Genomic DNA, 20,714 nt, shown 5'->3' on the forward strand with positions numbered 1-20,714 from the left:
ACTGTGTATGTACATATCTACGTATGTACGTACATACGTGTGTGTGTGTGTGTGTGTGTGTGTGTGTGTACAGGTGTATATGTGTGTGAGTGCACATGTGTACACTTACGTGTAGAGGTCAGAGGTCAACTTCTGGGGTTGTTTCCCAGGTGCTGCCCACCCTGTTATTTGAGACAAGGCCTCTCATTGGCCTTGAGCTCTCCAAGTAGCTCAAGACTTGACCTGAAGCAGGGGATTTCTACTTTTTGTTTAAAGTACAACCAACTCAGCTGTCTTTATACTGGGCACAGTGTCCTTTCTTGGGAGAAGATAAGCAGCCACAGCCTGCTTTTGGGGGTAAAATAAGAAACTTGAAAAGGACACAGTGACTGCCCGTCTGTTCATGGCAGATAAGGTTGACATGCTCTACTTGAAATTAGAAATGAAGTCGCTCACTGCCTGGTGCTTTGGGAAGCCAAGTGGATGGATGTAAGTAAGAATGTGTCTCTCCATTCTAAAAGTGAGAATTCTTCCTACTCAGCACTTCCCACACCCCTGCCAAGCCATTCAAGGCCAACCCACAGCAGCCCCTCCTGCCTCTCTCAAATTACGGGAAACTCAAAATATTCCACACGGCTATAGGGGATGGGTAAGAAAGTTAGTCTCCTTGCAAAGCAACTACATCCTGACGGAGTGGCCCGCTGGTTTTTGTTGTTGTTGTTGTTGTTTACCCGAATGGATAGTAAGATCTATTTGTTTCTCCTGTCACTGACAAGCCTGTGCAACACTTTCTAATGTGTTCTTTTACAAGCAGAGTAAGAAGAAACCACTGAAAGAGAAAAGGCCGGGGAGGACAACAGGGTGCAAGCCTTGAAGCTCTGAGCTGGGCAGCTCTCTCCACAGAGCCTCGGGCACCATCGTTGGCTGATGTCGTGTGAACTGCAGTGAACCAGCCGTGTGTGCTTCAGAACTCTGTGAACGATGAAGTCAATGTGCTTTCTGTTCCCCTACATGGGATCGTTTCCCTTAAAAGTGTCCCACTCGTGCCAACTCCCCCGAGTCACGAAAGGCCTTTGGGGACGAAAGCATCAGGGTTCGTAGCATTTCCAAGACAGGCCAAGCCCTGTTCGGTAGGCTGAGGAGAGTTTGCCACGAGAAAATGAGGAGTGACATTGCAGGACAGCCATGTGGTTCTCTGGTCAGCCAGTGTTCCGTTTTTATCCGATGTTAGCTTTCTTGTGAAGGTGTATACGCAAGTGGAATTTCTCTTTTGATCCAGTTCCCTTCTTGATCATGCTACTGTGTGTGTGTGTGTGCCGAGCCCTTCTCCAGCTCCTTAAGGCTTCCATTTCTGTTCCCAAATAAAACCAAATCCATTCTTTTTTTTTTTTTTTTTTTTTTTAAACTAGGAAAACACATTCTTTCTGTAAATCAGCAACTGGGCAATTTTGATGGACTCTTTAAAGAGGGTTTTAGTAAATGATGGCTTGAAGCAAAATATTTGCAGCAAAAAAAAAAAAATCCTCCTCTAAATGAATGACTCGGTGACATGAAAGGACACATCTGTGGAAGGGACAGTTCCCCTGAGAGAGAGAGAAGCAATTGCTGTAGGCAGACCGGGAAGGGTGTATATCGGCAAAGGCGTACATCAGTGAGGGTGTACAGCCACTGCTTGCTGATGAGGGGAAATGAGACAGAAGGGCATGTTTTCCTAGTACTTGCCCTTCAGTGATGCTGAAGTGCTGTGGGATGGTCTGTATGTCAAATTACTGTGATTGGTCAATAAATAAAACCCTGATTGGCCAGTGGCTAGGCAGGAAGTATAGGCGGGACTAACAGAGAGGAGAAAAGAAAGAACAGGAAGGCGGAAAGAGACACTGCCAGCCGCCGCCGCCATGACAAGCAGCATGTGAAGACACTGGTAAGCCACAAGCCACGTGGCAAGGTATAGATTTATGGAAATGGATTAATTTAAGCTATAAGAACAGTTAGCAAGAAGCCTGCCACGGCCATACAATTTGTAAGCAATATAAGTCTCTGTGTTTACTTGGTTGGGTCTGAGCGGCTGTGGGACTGGCGGTGACAGAGATTTGTACTGACTGTGGGCGAGGCAGGAAAACTCTAGTTACACTGAAGCAGCCGTGTGTTACTGGGCACAGCAGCCAGCTCTCAGATACACACTTACTGTGTTGGTATGAACCAGTCGCGATTCCGGTGGGGGCCGAGAAGAATGTGCCAGTTAGTTGAGACAGCTGAGAAAGGATTTCCATGCCTGCCTCTGCACAGTCCAAAAAGCTTGCATTAGTTTACGCACAGAGTTCTCCAGAAACAGCCAAATATTACTTAGAAGCATGGCAGAGCTGGCCAAGAAAGACCACAGGCAATTGTCATCTTCAAGTCAAATCCTTCCGTCAAAGAGCCCATGAACGTCTCACCTTTATCCCTACAGACTGATGTCCAAACACCTGATTTGTGAGGATAAAGCAATAAGATGTGGGAAGAGGGTATGCATGCAAATGCTTACCTGCAAGTTTGGAATAACTTAAGCCAAAGACAGAGAAAAACCTCATAGGGGTTTCCTAAAATAATCTGAGTAAAGGAGAATTGTCATTGAAAGTGGACAGGGTTGAGAGAGATAAACACAGGATTCAACAAAATAGTCACCATTTAATGTGGTGTTCATTTCTCCCCTTATTCAGTGACAGAGATTGGAATATAGAGTGGATTGCTGAATTCAATGAATAGATTAAAAAGAAACTTACATAACGGATGGGATATTTTAAGTCTCTGTTGTCCAAAAATAAATACCCTATTGCTTCTAGGAAAAAGATGGTAGAAACTGATGGACTTAGATGCCTAATGTTTTCATTGATGATGAAATCAGGGAGTCCACAAGAGTCCACAGACAGAGTGGACTGAAGTCCGTATCATCAACTGATTGCAGTAAACTTGTAAAGTTGGGGACGGGGCGGGGGGGGGGGGGGGGTTCCTTACAAGGAATGGTGTTGGGAAAATAGGTACCCATATGTAAAATAAATTAAACTTCAATCCATGTCTCATATTCTGAAATAAATCAAATGGGCCACAGATCTAAATGGCAAACTTAAACATAAACTCCTATGACATTTGCAGGAGGAACTCTTTATGATCTTTGCTTGTGCAAGGAATTTAGAAATACAGGAACTGGAGGGATGGCTCAGAGGTTAAGAGCACCAGCTTCAATTCCAGAGGATCCAGGTTTGGTTCCCATACCCACATGGCTTCTGACAACCTTGTGTTAACTCCCATTGTGGAGGATCTGACGCCCTCTTCTGGCCTCCATGGGTACTACACTACTTTTAAAAATGTGCCAGATCCTTGAACTGACACTTGAGGAAGATTTTTAAATGGTGGATAAGTACATAAAATGATGCTAGGCGTCATGACTCAGTAGGAGACTGCACATTACAACCACCATGAGGCGCTTCTCTATCCACTTGAATGGCTAAAACTAAAGTAAATATCACTGTGTTGAGCCATGCAGTTCTCTGACACACTCTCTAGAAAAGTAAAGGTGCACAACCACTTTGTAAAAGTGAAGTGTCCACCACTGGGATCTTAAATACCTTAAAGAAGTGAATGCACATGTTCCCACATGTGCTCACAGCAGCTTCACTTATGAAATACATTGTATAGATAAACAAATTATAGTATACAGTATGGAGGTACTTCATGCTATAATTACAGTGGTAAAAAGGAATGAGCCATTGATTCATGCATTAAATGGGTTCGTTTGTGAAGGCATTTCAGAAGCACACAAAGTAGAACTGCTGTGGGATGTTCTGTATGTCCTGTGGGAGCCCGTTCTTGGGTTCCTCGTGGCTTTACCCAGCAGGTCCGCATAGAGGATGATTAGGACCATGGGCCTGAGTGCAGGTGTCTGAGATGGTCTGCACTTGGCTGTGCTGTGGGATGGTCTGTATGTCAAGTTGCTCTGATTGGTCAATAAATAAAACACTGACTGGCCAGTGGCTAGGCAGGAAGTATAGGCGGGACTAACAGAGAGGAGAAAAGAAAGAACAGGAAGGCAGAAGGAGTCACTGCCAGCCGCCACCCTGACAAGCAGCATGAAAAGATGCCGGTAAGCCACAAGCCGCGTGGCAGGGTATAGATTTGTGGAAATGGATTAATTTAAGCTATAAGAACAGTTAGCAAGAAGCTTGCCACGGCCATACAGTTTGTAAGCAATATAAGTCTCTGTGTTTACTTGGTTGGGTCTGAGTGGCTGTGGGACTGGCGGGTGACAAAGATTTGTCCTGACTGTGGGCAAGGCAGGAAAACTCTAGCTACATAGAACCATAAGTAGACATATCCCCTGCCTTTCTAGAACGTTGATGCTGACCTGATGCTCCAAGAGGCACAAAGAAATCTACACGTCCCCCTTCTTCTTTGGTGGCCACACAGCTTCCTAATTTCTCCCAGAAGTCCCTCACTTCAGGCGACAGTAAATTTTTAATGCAAATTTTATAGCCTAAGGAAAAAATTAAAACATCAATATTGGTTAGTTACATCATTATAAACAGAAACTTTTAGCAGTCTGTGAAAATGAAACCACAAGTTCAAAACACAGTATTTGCCCTTAAAACCAAGATCTCCAGGGCACCTGTGCTTCACAAAGCACCATGTTAAGCCAGGCAGTGGTGGTGCACGCCTTTAATCCCAGCACTCAGGAGGCAGAGCCAGGCAGATCTCTGAGTTCGAGGCCAGCCTGGTCTACAGAGTGAGTTCCAGGAAAGGTGCAAAGCTACACAGAGAAACCCTGTCTCGAAAAACAAAACAAACAAACAAAAAACAACAGCAACCACAACAACAACAACAACAAAAAACCCCAAAGCACCATGTTAGGATCACAAAAAGTGCCTTTGAACAGCACTGTGGCCGAAGGATCCTTTTCACTCTGTATTAATGAGGTGTTAGACACTTAGGTTTTGGTCTTTGTGTTTCTGCCTTCATTATGCAGCTTCATTGGGAGTCACCAGTCAGGATTTGAACAGAGTTTAAGGTGAATGGCCGGTCAAGCCCTGGGATCCTGCAACTGATTTCCAAGTAGAAAAAGCTCCCGCAATTGTCATTGAAAAAATAAGGTCTGAGCAGAAGTAAGGCTCCCAGAGTTGGCCAACATCACCTCAAAGTCTCCTTCACCCCCACTTCCTCGGGAGTGATTTGTGACTTTTTCTGCCATGCTGCGGAATATTCCTTTCCACAGTGTGAAGATGTGTCACTGTGATTGGTTTAGTAAAGAGCTGAATGGCCATTAGCTAGGCAGGAAGAATCAGGCAGGACTTCTGGGGAGAGAGAGTTCTGGGAAGAAGAAGGCGTTGTCGCCAGCCAGATGCGGAGGAAGCAGGATGGGCAATACAGAGTAAAGGTAACTGAGCCATGGAAAAGAACAAGGGTTAAAAAACATGGGTTAATTTAAGCTACAAGAACTAGTTAGGAACAAGCCTAACCATGGGTCTAACCTTCATAATTAATAATAGGTCTTCATGTCATTTTTTTGTGAGCTAGCGGCCCAAAGAAAAAGCTTGCTACACTGCCATTATGCAAGTTCCCTGGAAGCTCTCATCCCACGTGGATGGAAGTTTTGATGTTAATAAAATTAAAACAATTCTGCTTTAGATATAAGAGGACAGATGCTAGAAGTTTTCTTTTCTTTTCTTTTTTATTTCAGGGCTGAGGCCCGAACCCCGGGGCCTTGCGCTTGCTAGGCAAGTGCTCTACCACTGAGCTAAATCCCCAACCCCAGAAGTTTTCTTAAAGGGTAAATGTTGATGAGATTTTTTTTAACTCTCCCCGTAACAACTTAAGTGTGTCGGCCATCCCTTTCCTTTGCAGTACCCACCAAGCGGGACTTCATCAGCGGCGACGAGTGCACACCAATTCATCTATCTTGGTGTGCATTGCTATGGTGATCACTATCCGTTCATCAAACTCAAAACTTTTGCGCATCAAAAGATAAAGTATAAAGGGCATCTTTGTGTGGTGCTTTGAATAAGAATGGCCCTCACCAGAGGTGTGGCCTTGTTAGGATAGATGTGGCCTTTTTGGAGGAAGTGTGTTGCTGGGGGTGGGATTTGAGCTCTCTCTCTCTCTCTCTCTCTCTCTCTCTCTCTCTCTCTCTCTCTCTCTCTCTCGGAACAGGATGAGACTCTCAGCTACTTCTCCAGCACCACGTCTGCCTGCCTGCTGCCATGGTCCCTGACATGATGATAATGGACTAACCTCTGAAACTGTGAGCATGTCCCCAACCAAATGCTTCTTTTGTGAGAGTGGCCTTAATCATGGTGTCTCTCACAATAATAGAACAGTGACAAAGACACTATAGGAGAGGAGAAAATACTTGCAAACCACGTATCTGGAAAGGAATTAATATCCATAACGTACAAAGAATGTCTACAACTCAACCTATTCAAAAAATCAACCCATGGGGTTGGGGATTTAGCTCAGTGGTAGAGCGCTTGCCTAGCAAGCACAAGGCCCTGGGTTCCGTCCTCAGCTCAAAAAAAAAAAAAACCTCAACCCACTTTTTAAGAAGCACAGGGCTTGTTTTCAGAAAATACAGAAATGGGCAGCAAGCACATGACAGATGTTCAGCATCGCTTATCAACAGACGTGCAAATCAAGACACAGTGAGACTGGAGACTGAAAACAAAAACCTTCACAAGTAAATGGTGCAGAGCGCTTGGGATACTTGTACATTGTTGACAAAATCATACTTATGGGTATACCTCCATAAGCATGGGAAGCAAGAGCAAAAGGGGTTTGTCGTTCTTCTTGACGGCCAAGAAGTAGTAGCAACCCAAAAGACTACTAGTGGATCAAGTGGTAAGCAACCTGGAGCACATACATAGAGTAGATTAGTATTTAGCCTGAAGAGAGAAAGAAGTCAATTGATACAGTGTATGAAGCCTGAAAAAATCTAGTCACAAGAAGACTAAACAACTGATTCCATTTCTGTATTCAAAGGGCATGATGCTTATCGGGAGCAGCGCCAGGGGAGGAAGACAGATGTTCCTTAAGTTTCAATGCAAGATGGAAAAGCCTTTCAGGAATGTGAGTGGGGTAGTGATGGCGCACGCCTTTAATCCCAGCACTCGGGAGGCAGGGGCAGGTGGATCTCTGTGAGTTCGAGGACAGCCTGGTTTACAGAGTGAGTTCCAGGAAAGCCAAGGCAACACAGTGAAACCCTGTCTCGAAAGAAAAAAAGAAAAAAAAAAGGAATGTAGACTAAACAAACTGTACACTTAAAAAGGATTAAGATTGTAATCATTATGCTGTGATTTTTAATCACAATATTTAAGATGATCATAAAAAATCATCAAAAGTTACTTTACTTTCTTCATGCAGACAAAATGGACCTTTCCTAGTAAATCCGAATTTAACAGCGCTGTGACAGTCACATTTGTGGATAAGCCCGCAGACACTCAGGCTGGGGGACTGCTGTTCTCCTCCAAGCCCCAGACCAACCTTGGAGTAAGTCAATTTCTCTGCTGTTTCCACCGCAAAATATTCCCAGGCTCTGTGCCTTCCGCCCTTGCAGAGCTCTGTCTACGAGATGAAGCAGGCCCTCCAGGGTCACACCGCTGTGTTCGTACAGGACGGTCACCACACCCACCTTCACGCTCTCCACCACCATCTAGAAGTGAGAGTGTGTGCAAGCTTTAGAACGAGTCAGAGAACCGCGGTGGTGTACAATACGCGATCACTGCTACAGAATTGTTTCAGGAAGCACAGAAGGAAGACACTAGAGTCTCACTAGCTTCTTTATTCCGTCTCTAATTATGAGGGACACATGAGGTTCATTTGCAACTCCATCATGCAGATCAACAGTACTAACGATTTAGGTTATTTTTCTTCCAGCCTCTAATTTTGTACATACCATACAGACGTATGCACAACTTAGGAAAAACAATAAAATTGAATTAATCCTGTCTTGCAATGGACTTAAGTAGATTTTAAAATCTTCTAATCATATATATAATTAAAATACATAACTTCATTTCGTTTTATTTATTTTTATATGTTGAGACAGTCTCATTATATGGTCCTAGCTTACTTGATACTCTCTCTGTGGTCCAGGTTGACCTCAAACTTGCATCTGTCTTTTTGCCTCGGCCTCCTAAATACTTGGATTACAGGTACACACTACTATACCTAGCTATAACTTCACTTTATAATGATCATACTTTAATGGCATTGTTTTTAAATAGATCATAAAGTAGTACTTCTAACCCACTTTTGAAAACTATTGATCACAAAGTATTATTAAACATCTTGGGAATTCTGGAAGAGTCTTAAATATTTTCAATCACCATGCTGGCTAATTTTTTAAGAGCAACAAGTTCAATCCAAGAGGAGTGTTTTGACACCAACTGCACGCACAGCAATTTGGACCTCTCATGCTTTTTCAAAATAAGTTTGATTACTTTTATCTTTATTGTTTTCAACTTTTAAAACTGTATGGGGTCTTGTCAAGGTTCACTTGATTGGACAATTTTCCTTTCAGGAGATGGATCATTTTCACACACATGGCAGCCAAAAGATTTCATGAGTTTAGAAGGGGAAAAAAAGCCCCTCAGGAAAGGGCGGGCCTCCTAGCACAGCGGGGTACCTCATAGGCAGGAAGCCGCGATGAGATCAGGATGACATGTGTCTGCAAAGCACCAGAAGAGTTGCCATCAGTCCTACCAACCCCACAGTGACTTTTCTTTAATAATACAGGGTAGGAGTGACTTCCAGAGGGATTGCTTCTGTAGGAGACGAGAGGGATGGATGAAATCCTAATGTTCCGCTGACATGACTTTGGATAACATCCTCTGAACACTGGTGGGCAGCCAACGTCCCTGAGTTCTCGACTCTCCCAGCAGTCTGGGGGACAGTGACAAACGGGGGGCCCAGGTTGGTAGGGCCAAATCTGCCCCATTGTCCCTCCCCTTCCACATGAGGAATGCAGGAAAAGCTTCTCATCCCTCACTTCGATTTTATTGGGCCCTTAAAATAAATACTAGGATACACCTAAGGGTTCTGAACTATATTTTAAAAGGGGTAGCCAAGTGATTCCTAATTCACTTCTGGCCTTTAGGGGTTCCTGAGTAATGTCTCCATTCTCTCCACAGCCCCATTCCCACTTTACCAAGGACAAGAGATGCCCTATGCTTCTTAAAATTCTTTATGTGCCTTCGGGTGAGCGAAACATAATTCCACACTCACAAATGTTCCAACCCAGAGCTGCACGTGGTATCGGTGTGAAGCTGGAGGAGTGTGGAATGTGAGGATTTAGTTATATTACGTTTCTATATTATGTTTACATGATGACAATTGGGTAAGTCATGTCCCCTATCTAGATTTTAGAGTCTTCATTTGAAACCTCAGTGTAGAATCCAAAGTGAAAAGCAAAACAAACCTCTTCTTCTTAGTTTCTAAGCAGCCGTGCAAGTTGTGGAAGTCACAAACATCAGAGAGGAGAGGTAGGTAGAGTAAGAACTGAGTCCTCGGGGCTGGAGAGACGGCTCAGCAGTTAAGAGCACTGGTGGCTCTTCCAGAGGACCCGGGTTCAATTCCCAGCACCCACATCCAGCTCCAGGGGATCTAACACCATCACAGAGACATGCAGGCAAAACACCAACATACATAAAACAAAAAGTTAAAAAAAAAACAAAAGAACTGAATCCTGGCACTGTGCACATATATTATGACTCGAGTCACTGAAAACAGCCAGAGTTTCTCTAATTTCAGTAGGAGAAGAGTATTGTGTTCAGATTTACAAATACAAGGGGGTCTTGTCCAGATATGTCTGGATGCTTCTGTAATTTGGATCTGCAGTTTTCCTCAGGTACTAAATGCCATGGTCCCCAGTCCATGGTGCTCTTTAGAGGGAGGGTGGATATTTAGAAGGTGGGCCTAAGAGCAGGAAGTTGTCATGTGCCTCCACCATGATGCTCGTGCTGCTACTGGCCCAAAGCAACAGAGCCAACTGCTCATGAAGCCATGGGCTGAAAGAGACCTTTCTTCTTTATAAGCTGATTTATGTCAAGCATTCATTAGGACAGTGGAAAGATGACTACCAAAAACGCCATGGTTCCTTTTTCTCCATAAAAAAATGTAGGGAAATGTCATTTTTACTCAACAGCTTTAGAAAATATATGATATCTGCAATATAACTTTACCATAGGGTTAAAAGTATATTAGACGCCGGGCGGTGGTGGCGCACGCCTTTAATCCCAGCACTCGGGAGGCAGAGCCAGGCGGATCTCTGTGAGTTCGAGGCCAGCCTGGGCTACCAAGTGAGTCCCAGGAAAGGCGCAAAGCTACACAGAGAAACCCTGTCTCGAAAAATCAAAAAAAAAAAAAAAAAGTATATTAGACATAAGTTTTGAGCACTCCATATTTTCCTCTTCAGAAAGCATTTAAAGACTGCTATTCTTGAACATTAAGTCACTGATTCCTTCTCTGACATTTCTTTTTTTTTGTTTTGTTTTGTTTTGTTTTTTCGAGACAGGGTTTCTCTGTGTTTCTTTGCGCTTTCCTGGAACTCACTTGGTAGCCTAGGCTGGCCTTGAACTCACAGAGATCCACTTGGCTCTGCCTCCCAAGTGCTGGATTAAAGGCATGTGCCACCACCACCCAGCTTTTTAAAATTTTTTTCTGACATTTCATAGAATACAAACCATCCAATTACTGAAGATCCCTATGTTGACTAAATAATTCTATAATGAATTCTTCATAACACAGGAGAGTCTCGAGCCCTCAGGAGGTAGAAGTTTGCTCACCGCTTAGGCAAAGCATCTAAAGATGCCAGAACAAGTTGTCTTTCCAAAGCTTCATAGAATCCTGCTCCATCCCTCCCCATCTGAGGACCACGGGGCAGGCTCCAGGACTTCAGTGTCCTGGAGCGCGTTCCACTCAGCCAAGGGGGTCGAGCTTTGAATAACAACTCTGAAAAACAAACAGCAGCAGGCTTCCCATTTACACCATACTGTTCCCAGCCAAGCTGACATAGAACAAGACATCAAAAAGAAAACTACTCCAGGGCAATATTCCAAACAATAATCATAGCCACATGCACACACTCCTATAGGATTTCTTATTTGCTCTCTGTCATCTGGGGTCAATCAGCAAAGCTCAGAGAACAAGAAATTCTTCTTGTGAGGACCAAATAACCAGCCCATAGGTTTGATTACCTTTCTGTCCTTGTCTGAGTGTAATTTCTCATTTGTTTCAATCTTCTCAGGGAAGAGTGAGGGAAAAGAGAAGGGTGAGCCCAAGCCAGTTGACAGTGTGTTTTAAGAACATGTGCGCATCAGAGGCTTCCCCGAGCACACCCCATCCCTGTTTTCTTCTTGCCCATCAAAGCAATTACTCTTCTTGCTCTCATCCCCATGGTCACGCCTCTTTTTCATCAGCCCCGATTCTTCTGTCCTGAATTTACTTCTTACTTTTGCCTGTGTTTGCACTTCCTCCTTTTATGTGTGAATGGGGGGGGGGGTAGGCCACATGCATGCGTACAAGCGTGTGCACAGATGTATGGGTGCAAGCACACAAGTGGAGACTAGAGGCTGACTCGGCTCCAGGGCTGGCCAGGAAGCTCCCAGGATCCTCCTGTCTGCCTCCCTAGAACTGGGATTACAAGGCACATATACCCTAGCTCAGGGTACTTCCCCCACCCCCATGTGGGTACTGGCAATTTTACCTCAGGTCTTCAGGCTAATATGACAAGCATGTCAGCAACTGAGGCATTTTACCAGATCCCTTCTTGGTTTATGCTCTGACAAACCTGGAAGTAGACTGCTATGGAGGCAGATGCTTGACCTTAGATATTTTATCTGAAATTCTTTTTATTACCAATTGACTGAAAGAACATAATAAAGGAAGAAGGAGCTGGCCTTGAGCATATGCTGATGAGTAACCCCACATGCTCTCCTTCTAGATGGGAACCTGCATGTAAACCCATTCATTCAGCGTCCGGGTAAGACAGAAAGTTTTATAATGCTACTCACTCTTCCGGAATGCAATATTCTCCCAAATGATTTTTCTCAGGCACTTTTCTCTTTGCCTCTCCTGGAACTCCTCATCTTCTGGTTTGGGTTCATTCAGTGTTCCATACACAGAAGCAGCCTCCCTGGGCGTTAGCCAGTCCAAGCTGGACACACAAGCAATGTAATGGTGCTTCCAAGCTCCGTATTCATTCTGTGTTGGCGTATACGGCAGAAACCATCCAAACTTAGTGCATTTGGGCATCCATAAGCAATCCTTCAGGGAAAAAACAAGAGCAAGATGGGTACACATTTCTAAGTGATAGTTTTTTAACAATGGTAGTTTCAGTCACATACACATTATTTTGGTAGACTGACATTTCTAGTATTGTTGACTGAATGTCTAAACTTCAATCTACAAAAAGTATGAAGTATATTTTATTCCATATGAAGAATGTTCTTTTGTGAGTATACATTATATTATATATGAATAAATAATGCATATATATGCCATCTTGTGACACTTATCCAGCATTCCTATAGCATTTTGTTACTTTAGTCTAGATGATGAGTATTCAAGTATAATAGTTTGCTTCAGACCAACCCTTTCACAGAGGAGAATTTTTATTGAACTCATATTGTCAAATTGCAACAATTTTTGACATATTAAAAAAAAACAGTGACTTTCATGTGGTTCACTGAAATCACAATCTAGACAAAATATGAAAAGTTGGGCACAATGGCATGCACCTGTACTCCCAGATCTTTGGGAGGCTGGGGTAGGAGGTACGCTATGAGCCCAGGAGTCCTAGGGTATCCTGGGAGACATAGCAAGACCTTAAAAGACACACAGTGTGCATATGTGTGTGTGTGTACATTCTAAAACTACCAGTGCGGTAGAAACCTTGTGCCCTCAAGATCTCAGAACAAAAGGAAATCCAGACTGACTTCAAGGCATTTGCCAGTTCTTTGCTTTTTAATTCACCACATAACATAACTGAGAATGACCTTGAATTTCTGACCTGCCTGCCTCAGTCTCTGGAGTGCTGGGATTACAAGTGTGTGCCACCATACCTGGTTTATGCAGTGCTGGGGACTCACCCCAGGGTCTCAAGAATGACAAGCACCCTATAACTGAGTACTTCCCCAGTTCACATTTGGCAATTTCAAAGTAAAGTGTGCTTAGGCTGAGAAGTAGACCACGTGGCTGTGGCTCAAAGATTCGAAGCACTAAAGAAACGGAAGAAAGAGGGAGAGAGGGGGAGGGAGGGGGAGGGAGGGAGAGAGGGAGAGAGAGAGAGAGAGAGAGAGAGGGAGAGAGAGAGGGAGAGGGAGAGGGAGAGGGAGAGGGAGAGGGAGAGGGAGAGAGAGAGAGAGAGAGAGAGAGAGAGAGAGAACGAGAGAACGAGAGAACGAGAGAACGAGAACACAATCTGGAATTCAGGGCTCATCAAAGCAAAGCCCTGGTTACCACACCAGGGTTTTCAATGGAGAACCACTGCGCAGGAAGAGTAAGACTAAGTTATGCAAACTATGACAAGAACTGAGGCCAGCTTTGAAGTAGCTCATTCCTTGATGGGATTTGCACGGTCAGTTGCTGGCCTAATCCCATGCTAGAAGCAAAAGTAAATTCTCTCTGGAGAAAGATGACATCATCCAGAGACCCAAATGATGACGTCAGTGTTTCATGCCCTGTAACTGCACTCAACCAAAAATAATTTGAATACTCAGAAAGACAGGAATTCTTTGTTTGTCTTTCAGTATTTAGTAACTATAGAGAGTCCTGACGAAGAGCCAAACATTGCTATTGTGAGACACAAACTTTGAAAAAAAATCCTATAATTAATATGCCCTGGAATATTGAGAGGCCAATGGAAAATGTTGGCAACAGAAGCCAATCAATATTCTAGGCCTGGAAACTATAATAACTTAATTTTAAAATTCAATAAACAGACAAGAGCACATTAGAATCCAACTAAAGACACAGAAAACTGAAAGACAGATTAGAAGAAAATCCAGGCATAAACACCGAAAGCCAAAATGATGTAAGTCTCACATGAGAGACTGTGGAGCCAGGCTTGGTGGTACACTCTTGTAATACCATCACTCAGGAGACATACCAATAGATACACATACATGCAATTAATACATACATACATGGAACTAAATATGATAAAAAATAAACTAAATATGATAAAAATAAACCTTTAAACAATAATAACATATATGGAAGAATTTAAAGTATCCAAGAGGACTGATTACATGTAGATACACCATGGTATATAAAGCTCTCGGGCAGCTGTGGATTTTGCTATTATGTTTGGCCTTAGTGGGTAAGGTGCTTCCACACAATTGTAAGGACTTGACTTTTGACCCCCAGAATTCATGTGTCAACTTGACACAAGCTAGAGTCATCTGAAAGGAGGGAGCCTCAACTGAGAAAATGCCTCCATAAGATCTAGCTACAGAGCATTCCTTAATTAGTGATTGACTGGGGAGAGCCCAGCCTATTGTGTGTGGTTCCATCCCTGAGCTGGTCCTGGGTTCTATAAGAAAGCAGACTGAGCAAGCCAGTAAGCACCGCCCCTCAAAGGCCTCTGCATCAGCTCCTGTCTTTAGGTTCCTGCCCTGTTTGAGTTCCTATCCTGACTTCCTTCAGTAATGAACTGTGATGTGGAAGTATAAGTCAAATAAACCCTTTCTCCCCAACTTGTTTTTGGTCATGGTGTTTCATTGCAGCAACAGAAACCCTAACTAGGACACCATGTAAAGCTGGACCCAGTTGCACATGTCTGTAATGTCAGTGCTCCTACAATGAGGTGGGAGAAGGAGGCAGAATCCCTGAACCTCACAGGAGGACTCAGCAGTAAATAGTGAGAGACCATGACTCAAAGAAGGTAGAAAGTGAGGACCATCACCTGAGATGCTACCTCCACATAAGTGCTAGGACACTGCGCAATGTCCCCGCCACATACACACACAGATAAAACCAATCCAAGCTTGTGGACAGGGGTTACAGCTTAGAGGGAGTGCGTATGCTTGGCATATATGAGGTCCTGGGTTCACTTCTCTGTACCCTAAAAACCAAACATATATATGTGTGTGTGTGTGTGTGTGTGTGTGTGTGTGTGTGTGTGTGTGTGTATGTGTATATATGTGTGTGTGTATATATATATGTGTGTGTGTGTATATATATATATATGTGTGTGTGTGTGTATATATATGTGTGTGTATATGTGTATATATATGTGTGTGTATATATATGTATGTGTGTGTGTGTGTGTGTGTGTGTGTGTGTGTGTGTGTGTATACACATAAAAGCCTGCCAAATGCTGGACAAGCATATTCTCTTTAGAGGGCATATCTCAAGTGTGTGACTACAGAAAAGCCAAGAGTGAAAATATATAACCACTGGGTTAAGTCAGAGTGCCTGAGTCTAAGGAGCCTGGGAACAGTCCATAAAACAAGGGCCGTTGCCTGGCTTGGGCTTGAGGCCCTCACTGAGCACCAACCAGTGTTTGAGATGAGATCTGGACACAGTCATCCCTGGACATGTGCAGTGTACAGGAGAAAACATGGGGCACAGCTGGAGCACATCTGCCTTCTCACAATGAACTCTTGTAAAAGGCAGTGAACATACACCTAGACAGACCAGAGGCAGAAGCAGTGGCAGATGTTGGCTTTTGTTGCTGTTCTGTTCCTCAGCAGATGGCAGCCAAGGATTCAGTTAGAAGCTCTGATGATGGACCAATTTCCCAGAATTAATTTATCATGAATAAAATAATACCGTATAAAAAAACGAAGCTCAAGACATTTTTCATAAAGAATAGCAAACTTCTGTACATGAAATTTTTTAAAAATAATAATCGCAGTGACTAGTTCACAAGCATGATAAAGGGAAATAAACTATTGGAATGATGTATCTAGCCATGATTATAAAACGGTACTGATGCTGGCATTTAGTTCAGTGGTAGAGTACTGACCTAGCATGCGTGAGGCTCTGGGTTTGATTCCCACTATAAAAACTGGGAAACCAGAGGAGGAAAAACAAAACAAAACTGTGGGGCATTTACCCACCAACTGCACAGCTCCCCAAAGTTTTCTTAAGTGTGAGCAGCAGGAAATATTAGATAGAAGGATTTATCGCGGAGATAAACAGAAAATAAAGGATAGCCTCGAGAGGGCCTGGAACCTATTCCAACGGGCCCCAACTGTCTCTGGCTCAGGGTTTTTATTGAGACGCCAAGGGGTGGAGGGAAAGACCTTCTCCCCCAGCACAGCCAAGTGCAGACCATCTCAGACACCTGCACTCAAGCCCGTGGTCCTGATCATCCTCTATGTGGACCTGCTGGGTAAAGCCACGAGGAACCCGAGAACGGGCTCCCACACAAAACAAAACAAAAAAACCTTCCAACTAAAGAATAAGCTTACTGAATTTCACTGATCTCCATTTTTAAGTGTGTGTGAGTGTGTGTGTGTGTGTGTGTGTGTGTGTGTGTGTGTGTGTGTGTTCACGTGTATGAGCACAGGTGAGTGTGTACCAATGGCGGTCAGAAGACGGCTTTGGGAGTTAGCCTTTGCCTTCCACCTTGTTCGAGACAAGGCCTCTCTTGACCTTCACCACTGCATCCAGCAGGCTAGCTGGCCTATGAGTGTCCAGGGTTCTCCTGCCTCCATGCCCCATCTTACAGGAGAAGCATGGGGACTATAGACGTGTGCTGCCATGCCCCCCTTTCCGTAGGTTCCGGGGATCAAACTCAGGGCCTCACATTTGTGCAGCAAGCGCCTTTAGCCAGGAGCCAGCTTCTTCCCAGCCCTCCATTCTTTCTCCTTAGGGGCATTTAACCACATTCCAGGCTTTCCGCCACTGTTATTTCAGGGAAGAGAGCCATCCTGACTGACCCACCACAGATGATGGTTGCTTTTGTGTCCCACAACTAGGAAGTGAGAGGAGGAAACCTGTTCTGTTAGAAACTTCCAGGGCCAGCTGACTTGAGCAGCTGCACACAGGTCTTTCGGACTCAGAAAGGAAAAGATATACAGAGAAATGGAGCGCGGTAACACTGTCGAGAAATCCACTCTGGCCACCTGCTGCCTTTCTGAAAACCAGTCTTGCAGGAACCTACAAAGAGAGACACAGAAGTTTAGTTCTTAACACCATCATCTAACGGTGACTGAAAGATCCTGTAAAGATGCCAGTCATTGTTATTTTCCAAAGTTCCATTGAAAAGTAATTAAATCAGGGATTGGGAAGTGGTAATATGCCTCCCGAACCTGAGCAAGGTCTTGAGTTACATCCTCAGCATTGGATATACATATGTATGTATGTGTATATATATGTATGTATGTATATATCCATATGTTATGTATTTATATGTATGTATGTATGCATATATACATATATGTGTGTATTGTCTGCATATATATCTCTGCACTCATGTGTGTCCCTGAAGAGGTCAGAAGAGGGCATCAAATCCCTTGGAACTGGAGTTACAGAGGTTGTGAACCATCACGTGAGTGCTGGGAATCAAACCCAGGTCCTCGGGAAAGTCACCCAGTGTTCTTAACTTCTGAGCTGTCTCTCTACCAGGTGTTCTCAACTTATGGGTCGTGACCCCTATGTCAAAAAATATTTACGCTCTGATTCATAACACTAGCAAAATTGCAGATAGGAAGTAACAACAGAAATGCTTTTATGGTTGAAGAGGGGGTCACCACAACATGAGGAACTGCAATAAAGGGTCGCAGCGTTAGGAAGGGTGAGAACCACTGCAAGTCTAGCTCCATTTTTTTAAATGAAATTTTAAGTCAGCAGGCAAAGCGATGCGTTCCTTATGGCATTTTCATCCATACAGCATCAGCCTCCGGCCTTGCTGTCTCCTTCCCTCGCTGACTCCCCCATCCCTTGCTTCGACCGTGTTAATCTCTCCCCCCCCCCAATAGCCTCTCTTTGGTTTTCATGTCAGACATATTCCCCCACGCCCCCCTACCGAGCTCTCGTCCTCCACTCTCATGGTCCCCTTTATAGTTTTATAATTTTCGCACACACATACACACACGTGTGCACACTTGTATATGTGTGTGTAATACTCTTCTCTTTATATATTGGTGACAAAACTCTACAGCGCTAGGCTACCAGATAGGTTGTGGTCTTTGAGGACCTCTTGCTGGCGCAGGAAGGGCTGGAAGCAATCCAGGCAGCAGGGGTCCCACATCGCTGCCAAACTCACTGGAATCTCAGACATCTATGGCCAGCTCTAGGTGCTGGAAAAAGTCCTGCTAATCAAGGCCTTTGGCACTACAGAATTTTCTCCCACTGCTAAGTGGCCACTACTATCCAATGTCATCGGGCCCCAGTGGACGCAGATGAGCAAATTCCTAGAAGGTGGCTTAAGCCTCAACACATTTCCTAGAAACAGCAGCAGCATTTCCCATTAAGAAAAGACTGTAGCCACCTTGCTGAACACCTGTGACTCCTAGAGGTGGTCTTGACCACTGCCTTACCAAAACTGCTGGCTCAGTCTGGAGCCTCATGTATAAGTCCCCAGACCTGAAAACAGGACAACTCACTGATAAAATCATCTACCGTTAAGAGTGGCAGCTCTATTCAGCATAATAAAGACCTGTTGTAATCCACCATGTTGGATACTCTGTGAAGCACTCTGGGCTTCAAGTGGCTTAAGCCATACATGATGTCCTGAGACTAAGATCCAGCCACCTTCTAACTGCATCCATGGCATTTGGGCCATGTAGAATCAGAATATTGTGAGGCCTCCATGTGAATCAGATGCAACCTTCACCATAAATTCAGTTTTGTGTCTGGTCTACGTACTCCTGTGATGCGATCACATTTTAAAGCAATGGAAATATTGATGAACATCTCTGCTGAAGATGAACATCTCAGCTAGATTTATGCCCCAAACAGAATCACAGCATAAGGCACTAGAACAACTGGTGAGAAATTCTTCTAATTCACAAAAAAAAAGCCATCATTATCCATGAAGCTGTATGGTTCATAGACTCTTGCCAAGCTTAAAGCAAAGCTCTTCTGTGTGTTTTCAGTTATTTTAAACTGTAGTCATGCCTCCCCCTTCAATGGCTAAGCTATGGCATCCAGGAATCAGTGCAAGGTAGAGAGTGAAAGGGTGGAATAATCCTGTGGTCCACTGTAAAGATTTGTCACTCACACTGGTTGAATAAAATACTGATTGGCCAGCATCCAGGCAGGAAGCATAGGCGGGCCGACCAAACTAAGAATGATGGGAAGGAGAAGGGTGGAGTCAAGAGTCACCAGCCAGATGCAGAGGGAGCAGGAGATGAACATGCCATGCTAATAAAGGTACTGCTACATGGCAAAGCATAAATAGAAATATGGGTTAACTTAAAATATAAGAGTTAGGTAGTAACAAGCCTGAGCTATTGGCCGAGCATTTATAATTAATATAAGTCTCTGTGTGGTAATTTGAGAAACAGCTGCCAGGACAGGGAGCAAGAGGTCAGGAGAGGAAGCCATTTGTTTACAGGGTAGTGTTCATTTATTTTTATTTTTCCATGAACACTCATGTAAAAAGAAATAATACATTCTTATTCTTCCTTTTCCTGCTTAAACCGCTCCTTACTTCCAAGAACACCTGAATAGACATGGATTTGGACCCTGACTGCCATGGCACACCCATGACTACCCTTACCCCCACCCCAGGTCATTCATGAAATTGCTGTAAAATGGCAACCTCCATGTTCCTGTGGAATTCATAAGGCCAGGAAAGGGCAACTAGGTTATCTTGGAGGCATCATGACTGGGCATAATTCATGCCCAAGATGTGGAAGTAGATAAGGCTGAAGAAGGATGCAAAAACGTCCATTTTCTACTAAAGATACAGACTGGCCTCACTACAGAAGCCTTCTATGACTTCTCAAGTGTTGGGCATGTCTTTCCCTACTTGGCCAGCTGTATGAGATTTGGTTGACACATCACTTGAGAACAAACACATAAGACCTAGTGTAATTCAATACCAACTAAAGATAACACAGAGGATTACATTCAAAGAGTCTCAAGTTCAAGGGGCTGGACTGGGAAGGAATGATCCTGATGGATGACTTAGCCATGACTATGCAGAAAGCTCTCTCAGCAGACCTGGTTTAGTTCAACAGAAGAATAACTGCTGAGTGCCAAGTGTCTGTTTTGTTTTGTTTTTTAAACAGGGCAGCATCCTCTATAATTCTCCGTTCCCCTCCCCCATGTTATAAATATACATCAAATCTCCCGGGCCAAGTCTCTGCATTTGCTCTCACTCACTGGCCCAGGGCCACACAGCCCATCTCCACATTGCCTAAGCTGTGTGGTGATGAAAGGTGAGGTCATCCCGCCACCTCTCTGTCTATGTGAGTTTCCCCTGGGGTAAGGGAGGAGGAGGGGGTTGACATCAGGGTGGGGGAGCACTAGCTGAGATAAAGGGAGTCAGCGAGAGTGGGAGAGGGCTTAAGGGCATATATGTGGTTATGATCACAATACACTCTCTACATGTATGGAATTTGTCACAAATCATATCCTATAAGAATTTTCCCTAATAAAGTCTGTTCTACGTGTACATTCCATGGAACGTCTGTGTGTGTGTCCCCTACGCAAGACAGAAGATAGTACATGACATATAAAAGCATTTAATGAATAGTTGTTAAATGAACACATTACACCCAACATGTAAAACGCACCCTACCACCTGCAGG

The 20,714-nt window shown here is 44.0% G+C and overlaps 1 protein-coding gene across 1 annotated transcript in view; it reads right to left on the reverse strand.

The window, feature by feature from the left end:
• Positions 1-20,714, reverse strand: part of Ect2l (epithelial cell transforming 2 like) — an 83,118-nt gene that overhangs the window by 26,688 nt on the left and 35,716 nt on the right. Inside the window, exons 4-10 of the mRNA XM_037200338.1 lie at positions 16,950-17,112; positions 12,015-12,267; positions 10,788-10,953; positions 8,630-8,768; positions 7,486-7,654; positions 4,361-4,489; positions 2,165-2,257 (exon numbers count right to left, since the gene is read on the reverse strand). Coding sequence (XP_037056233.1) covers positions 2,165-2,257; positions 4,361-4,489; positions 7,486-7,654; positions 8,630-8,768; positions 10,788-10,953; positions 12,015-12,267; positions 16,950-17,112 — 1,112 coding nt within the window. The remainder of the gene's footprint in view (positions 1-2,164; positions 2,258-4,360; positions 4,490-7,485; positions 7,655-8,629; positions 8,769-10,787; positions 10,954-12,014; positions 12,268-16,949; positions 17,113-20,714) is intronic.

The sequence above is a fragment of the Peromyscus leucopus genome, chromosome 8a (assembly GCF_004664715.2).
Source record: "Peromyscus leucopus breed LL Stock chromosome 8a, UCI_PerLeu_2.1, whole genome shotgun sequence".
Lineage (NCBI taxonomy): Eukaryota > Metazoa > Chordata > Mammalia > Rodentia > Cricetidae > Peromyscus > Peromyscus leucopus.